Source organism: Seriola dumerili, unplaced genomic scaffold, assembly GCF_002260705.1.
Source record: "Seriola dumerili isolate Sdu_G_001 unplaced genomic scaffold, Sdu_1.0 BDQW01000128.1, whole genome shotgun sequence".
NCBI classification, from domain to species: domain Eukaryota; kingdom Metazoa; phylum Chordata; class Actinopteri; order Carangiformes; family Carangidae; genus Seriola; species Seriola dumerili.
In genome coordinates, this window is record NW_019174383.1 from 767499 (window position 1) to 775281 (window position 7783).

A 7783-nucleotide genomic window follows, 5' to 3' on the forward strand; every position below is an offset into this window, starting at 1 on the left:
TTCCTCACTTCCTGTTATGACAGGAAATGCAGGCACATATGCTTCCTGACCCTCGTAGCAGGGCAGCACTGACCCCGCCACTTTCCTTAAACCACTGCTTCTGTGTGTGTGTGTGTGTGTTAACCAGAAAGAGGAGGAGCGTGACGATATCTTCAAAGGAACATACAGAACCAGTGTGTTTATTAAACTTAAGATAGTTTGTTCTGCAGTTTATTACAGTTTAGATTTTCTTTTCATATCTCTGATTATTATCTAATGTGGAAAACTGAGTTATCCAGGTTATAAAATCTGTCAAAGTGCAGCTAGATCTTCAGATACAGATGCTTTCTTAGATTTATAATAAGAGTTATGACATGATGACATTATGATTTTAAATGAAAACATGCAGGACATTGAGAACTTACTGCGATCTGTTGATATAATTACACACCTACAGTATATAAATGTAAAATGTAGAACAAAAAAGAACTGATCAAAATTTTGAGAAACTGAAAACAGAAAGAGAAAAACTCAATTAAAATGTTCTGAGAGTTAAAATGGAACCAGAACGTGTTTTTTAATGTGACTTTAAATGCAGATTAAAAGTCTGAACTTCATATTATTTAGTAATTATTTCATTTATTTATTTATTTTTGCCCTAATTTTTTTTTTCCCACATTTAAGATTACTGCTAGTTAGCACTTGCTACAGCGACACTAGCAGCTCTCTGAGGCTGCACTTGAGCTGAGCATCAGCAGTGCTAGCATTAGCATATTAACATGCTCATATGACAATGCTAACAGCTAGCTAGCTATAATGTTTCCTTGGTCACCATCTTAGTTTATGTGTTAGCGTGCTAATGTTTGTTAATTACCACCAAACACAGTCAGTGGGATAAAATCTATACTGTCACTGGTTCTTGAAGCTAATCAATCACCAATAATGCTCCAAAATGAGCGCTAAGACTACAGCCACATATTTTTAACGTTTCTCTTCTTTTCTCCAGGTGACTTTCACCAAGCGTAAGTTTGGTCTGATGAAGAAGGCGTACGAGCTGAGCGTGCTGTGCGACTGTGAGATCGCCCTCATCATCTTCAACAGCACCAACAAGTTGTTCCAGTACGCCAGCACCGACATGGACAAAGTTCTGCTCAAATACACCGAGTACAACGAGCCCCACGAGAGCAGGACCAACTCCGACATCGTGGACGTAAGTGACACACACACACACACATATTGTTAATAAGCTGATTGACAGGAGAGGTCAGTGATAATTGATTAGCTGTTTAAAGCTTCTTAAATGTGAATATTCACCGTTTGTTTTCGTGGCTGGAAAAGATTGAAGGGATTGTACAATTAGTGCCACAGCTGTTGGATTCAGATCTACAGCTTCAACTGTAGACCATGTGTGTGTGCAGGTGTGTGTGTGTGTGTGTGTGTGTATATGTGTGTGTGTGACAGACGGCACAGTACAGCGTTGCACCAGCACAGGGCAACACAGTTAGTATTAGATTGAACCTTGTTCAGCTTCGACTTATGTAATAGTGTTAGGAGAACACAATAGCAAGTGTATGCTTCTGCCAAACACACACACACACACACACACACACATATTAACACTAACTGTGAACACACACTTCACTAAGCACACCGTGTCACCAAGGTCGAACTTAAGCTGTGAAATGTCAAAGAGCAGGAAGGAGTCGCTGAGGGGAGGTTTTTATTCCTGGGTTCATTCTGTCAGAAATAATGTGGAGTGTAAATAGAAAAAGGTGAAAATCCTTATTATTGATACACGGTCTCGAGATATTTTTCATAATTTGATAAGAGCAGTGAGGGCTGTTAACCCTTTCCTCCTCAGTTGTGGCTTGAATGGATGTTGTGCTTCGTTGCTACTGCGTCCAGTTTATTAGAGCTGCAGCTCGGGAGCCAGTTTCATAAAACACCTTAAGTTTTTTACTTAAGTTTGACACTGACGGTTGAATATCTCCTGAGCTGAGGGAGTTACTTAAGGTTGTTGCTCAGACTAACTTAAAAGGTTTCCTTTGTTAAGGAAAAACGCTAAGGCATTTGCGGCAATGACAGAGATTTTACAGCAGTAAAATTCTACAGTTTCCATGGAGACGACAGCTGATCGATGTACATGAAATACTTCACCAATAATTGACCGGAAAGATCCCGTAGCATCAAACCACAGAGCATCAATAACTGCTGAGGAAAGTGGAGTGATCAGATCAAATCATAAACCTGGCTGCCGATCAAATCTATAGAGCAAAATCAATTCCTCTCATTGATCGTGTCCATCAGGTTCTTCCGATCACAGAAAACTCTTGTTGGGACGTTCATCCTTTTTTTTCTTAGTTTGGTTAAGTGGTTCCTTAAGTATAAGACTGAGATCAGGAGAAAACCTTAAATACTTAAGTGAAAATTTGAAGGAAACCTTAAGGAGAAGAGTTAAGGGTGTTTAGTGCAATAGTTTTTATTTTAAAGAAACTTTAACTCAGACTTTAAGTAAAATCTTAACTTAAGATTGTTTTGTGGAACAGTTTTTATTGTAAGGAAATATTAAATTAGACTTTTTAGAGCAGGTTCAATAACACCAGTGTCAACTCTCTCTTTTTCCATTCTCACTCCACCTTCAAAATAAAAGAACAAGCCATCCCATGTTTGTTGGCATGAGCTCGGGCAGGAGGGGTGTTGCTGCTGCTGTGAGCTCGTGTGTGTGAGTGTGTGTGTGCTCATTGTGTTCACATGTACATCCTGTATGTGTGTATGTACCTGAGCGTTTCCCTCCACGCGGCCCACCACATGGTCTCTTGGCCTGCCCCGTCACACTCGGGTTTACCCTCTCTGTAATCCTCTGTAATCCACCACAATCCTGTTTAGCTCGTTACTATAATCTGTCCAGGCGGCCTCTTCATCTCTGCGCCGTATCCCCGGGTTTATTTACTGCTGCTCGCGGTACCTTGCGTCCACTTTATCCTCTGTACAACATTTCCTCCCTCGCTGCCCTCCGGCTTCCTTTTCCTGAGGGTTTGGATTATTCTCTTCCTTTTCGTCTCCTCCTGGTGTTTTTGTTGTTTTTGTTCAGAGTCATAAAGAGTCAAACTGAGGAGAGACAGTGCGGTGTTACGGTGCTTTTGGTTTCCCCGCACACTTTTATGTCCATCCACCAAACCTTCATCCTTCCTGTCTCGCACCCTGACATTGTTTCTGCTCTTAAATATTAATATTAAATCTCTACAGAGGTTTCAAAATAAAACAGGAAGGATTGGAAAGTGGTTGATGATACGCCACTTTAGTTTTGAGGCTGCAACTAACCAGTTATTGTCATTATTGATTTATGTGGCTATGATTTTATCAATGAACTGATTAGAACTGATTGACCTGGAACTCACTACAAAACACTAAAAATTAAATTCTTGTTTCTCTTGGTCATTTTAGATTCTTAATCTCTGACATTTAAATTTCTGTTTTGATTGATTCTTGTCTTTAGATTATTTATTAATTTTATTTATTTGTTTTAATTGATGTTCTTTTTTTAACAAGTATTTTTATCCACTCGACATCATTGTAAATGATTTTCGAGTCTAAATAACAACAACAAATATTAATTCTTGTTTATATCTAATGTCAGAAAACATCATATCTATCTTCATACTCACATTTGAAAACTGAATCAATCAATCGATTATCAATACAGTTATGACGTCACGGTTGCTGCTGTTTGACTTCCATGCCACAGCTGTGTGTCAGTTATAAACACCATGTCTCTGGCAGATGAGACTGTACAACACCATCCGTATGTGACACTGTTAAAAATTCTTTGTGATAAGTCACTTTGACTGGTGGTAAGGCATGTCGCTGGTGTTCAACGTGCACATGCGTGTGCACATACCACGAGCACGTCACTGATGTTCCACTGACAGGTGCAGCTTCCCACTGGGAGCTAAAACCTGCTGTAGAGAAGCTGGCGTCCGCTGATGTGACGGACGCTTCACTTGTCCGTTTGCTGAGATGTCAGAGATGGGCGTAGCTATATGTTAGCACTGTAGCATAGCGGCTAGCATGGCTGTATGCTAATGGACACTGGTGCCAGTTTTGTTTAGTGTTTGGTTGCTGTGGAGGTAAATTAGAAAGATTAGGTTGGAAGAAAACTGCTGTTTTGTACTGAAGAATGAAAATTCAACCATTTTTATCTACTGACTGGTTAAATTTAGACATTGTGTTTTGCATATTGTAATAATTTGAAAATGAAAAAAATTATTGACATTATTGACATTGGAAACTGTAAAAAAACAAAACAAACTTAACTCATCGTCCATTTACCCACCACAGTTATACATTTAGCTTACATGAAAACAGCTGAGGAAAGGATTAAGGTTAAGGGGAAAGGTTTTTTTAAGGAAACAAACAGTTATTAAAGCTCAGGCTGGTCTGCACCTCGCTGTGTGTGTGTGTGTGTGTGTGTGTGTGTGTTTGCTGATAACATTTGATTCTTGGCCAGCGCTCTGTGCTGAGTCTCTGACTGGATGATGAGAGGGACACAGGTCTTTGAGAGACATGTGTAACCTCTCATGTTGAGGCAACAGTACACGGCACGCCGTGGTGCCGCGGCGGCTGCGCCAAGGTCACGCTCACCGAGCCAGAGTGGCGCTGGAACGGGCTCAGCGTGTTGGAGCTGGTGACGGTTTAGATTTTAAAGGAATAGTTCAACATTTAAAGGGAAATACGGCTTTAATTTAGAAAAGACAGACATCACTCTCATGTCTGTGTTTGTTATGAGGCTGGAGTCAGAGTGTGGTTAGCTTAGCTTAGCATAAAGACTGGGAGCAGGGGGAAACAGCTAGCCTGGCCCTGTCTAATGTTTAAAACGCCTGTAAAGCTCATTAAATAACATGTTGAATCTTAATAACTCACGAGACTAAACTTCACTGACTCTCAAGAGCTTAGCTTTAATTAGCTTTAATTATAAATCACCATTTTCATTATCATATTATTTCATGTACAGATTAAACATCATCTTTTTATTTTTTAAATTCTTGTATTCATATGAAAATAGTAATTGAATTATGTCAAGAATATGCAAATTAGTATGTGATATAATCCAGCAGCATTTAGCTACACTGAAAATAACTGATATATATGTTTATATATGTTTGGGTTAAATAAAACCGGATGGTGACACACAGCCACATGTGGACTCCTCAGGTCTGTGTTAAATCAAAGGTTAAGACGGTTTGCTGTTGGTCAAATGCAAAAAGGCACAGGTCAAAGTTCACTGAACTTTAAATACACGTAAAGATTTCAATGTATTTACTTCAACCCTGCAAATTAATTCACTGATTCTAGTGAAAGTTTTTCTTTTCTGATGCAGCACAGATAAAAAAAAACAAGGTATAAAGTGTTAATAACTGAGTTTTTACAGATGTCGATAAGTGAAATATCCAAATCACAGGAGCTGCATTTCTTTTTTGATAAAAGTAAAATGTGTCACGACGTTGTTGTGCATTGTTAGCATTAGCATTGTTAGCACCGTAAGTGTTGTGGTGCTACAGAGACGCTGCGACCTACAAATCATGTTCTCCAGATGTTTGTTTGGTACAAGAACCAACAGAAATCACATCATCATCATTTTTTATGGTGTCCAGTGGAAATTAAATGAAAACTGAAATCGCAATATGATTTGTTTTGCATATCGTGCAGCGATAGTGGACAGATGTTTCCCTGTGCTTCCACACTTGGTGCTAAGCTAAATGTTTAGTATCATTCTCTTGGAAAAGTAAGCAAGTAAGATTATTTCTAAAAATGTTGAACTTTTACTTTTAATTAAAATAAAAAGAATGTGATTTATTGTATTCATTTTCTGCCGACTGACTAGTTTGTATTGACTTGTGGAGGAGTTGTTGTGGCGTGAGACTGTGTGATAGTCGACACACTTCGCTGTGAAAAGACTCTGAACCAATGAAAAATCTGCCAGACAGGAATTCAGCAGAAGAGAGGCTCCTTTGTCTTGGTCATCTTTTTTTTTTTCCTCATGTGGCGGGTTGGCATGTGCCTATTTGTATGTGTATGTGTGTGTGTGTGTGTGTGTGTGTGTGTGTGTGTGTGTGTGTGTGTGTGTACAGGGTGCAGGCCAGATAACTATCAGCTTATTGTATTGTGTTCATTTAGCCTGGGAACCTTGCTGCTATTTATAAATCTGAGGAGTTCTGCATTCCTCACTTTTACTCCGACAACCTTATTTTGCTTTGGCCTGCTCTCTCTTTCTCTCTCTCTGTGTGTGTGTGTGTGTGTGTGTGTGTGTTTAACTGTGCCTCCTGTTTCAGATTAGAAACAGATGAAGTTTTCAATAAGGTGGAGCACACACACACACACACACACATGCTCTCAGAGTTAGTCCAGTTCCTTTGTGTTGGCTGTGATCCCTCCCTGCTAAATGGCTGGAAACTGGTAGTGGTCTAAAAATAGCCCGGGACACGGCTAAGAATAGCCATGACGGGCTGTGAGTGTGTGTGACTGTGGTTTGCCTGTGAATGACTGAGTGTGTGCGTCTCACTGTGCGAGCCACGGCAGGAAAATAAAGAATAGGAAGACGACGACCGAGGAGCCGAGTCTCAGTTTAATGTTCAGAAACTTCATCTAATGTTATTTTGATTCTAGACGTCCTGCTAAAGTATTTTTAATATTTCCTCTAGATATTTTATCCTTTATGTTCACAAATGTCTCGTGGAAAATACTTTGTTTGAAGTTTTCAGATACTTTACTTTAGTAAAAGTACAAATATTACAATGTAAAAAATACTCCAAGTAAAAGTATTGCATTTTAAATCATACTTAAGTACAGAAGTATCATCAGCTTCAGTGTCACAGTAAAAGTACTTCTTGTAGTTACAGTATCACTGTTAAAGTACTTTCTTTGGTTAAAGTATCACAATAAAAGTACTTCCTGTAGTTAAACCTTAAAAGTACTTCCTGATTCCTGTGACTGATCTCTGATCAGATCATTGACTCTGAGTCATTTTACTTTTGTAGCTGCTTCAACTACGTCATGTACACTTAGATAGTTCAGTCCACTGGTTCCCAACCTAGGCGCCGGGCCCTTCAGAGGGTCACCTGATAAATGTGAGGGGGTTGTCAGACGACTCCACTCTGCAGGAGTTTTTTTTTTTTTACCTCTTGGCTTCTCAAAAGTTGTTCTCCATTTTTTTTCATAATCATTGTCAAATTACTCAGACTGTTCAAGTAATTAACGGCTAAATATCAGTTAATATTATATAGGAAATTATGAGGAAGGTTTCCAGGAAGTTAGATACAGGAAAATACAGGAGACGTAAAATAAAGCATCACTGCAGAGTCTTCTTCTTCCTCTTCCTCTTCTTCCTCTTCTTCTTCTTCTTCTTCTTCTTCTTCTTCTTCTTCTTCTTCTTCTTCTTCTTCTTCTTCTTCTTTGTTTGTAGATCTCGTAGGTTCAGGACTGTAAATACTCGCTGCTCTAATTTTGGACCGAAGTTCCATCTGCTGCCTGAGCGTTTGTAGTGGGATGCTGTAAAAGCTGCATGTCATGTTCCCTGGCACACGCTGCACACACACACACACACACACACACACACACACATGCACTCAGAGCATCATCAGATGTGGAAGTGGTGGAGGAAGAGGAGGAGGAGACCACCCACAGAAAAAAAAAGAGCAGTGGCAGCAACTGAGACTGAAAAAAAGAAAAACCAAAATCGATGGAAAAGAAACGGAGTGAGGGAGGAGGTGTGGAAGTGTGTGTGTGTGTGTGTGTGTGTGTGTGTGTG

At 39.5% G+C, this 7783-nt stretch overlaps 1 protein-coding gene across 4 annotated transcripts in view; it reads left to right on the plus strand.

Moving 5' to 3' along the window:
* The window catches only part of LOC111224262 (myocyte-specific enhancer factor 2C-like), a 41680-nt gene that overhangs the window by 13436 nt on the left and 20461 nt on the right, over nucleotides 1-7783 (plus strand). For all 4 annotated transcript variants that reach the window (XM_022748681.1, XM_022748684.1, XM_022748682.1 and 1 more), the window contains one exon: nucleotides 986-1189. In XM_022748681.1, coding sequence (XP_022604402.1) covers nucleotides 986-1189 — 204 coding nt within the window. The remainder of the gene's footprint in view (nucleotides 1-985; nucleotides 1190-7783) is intronic.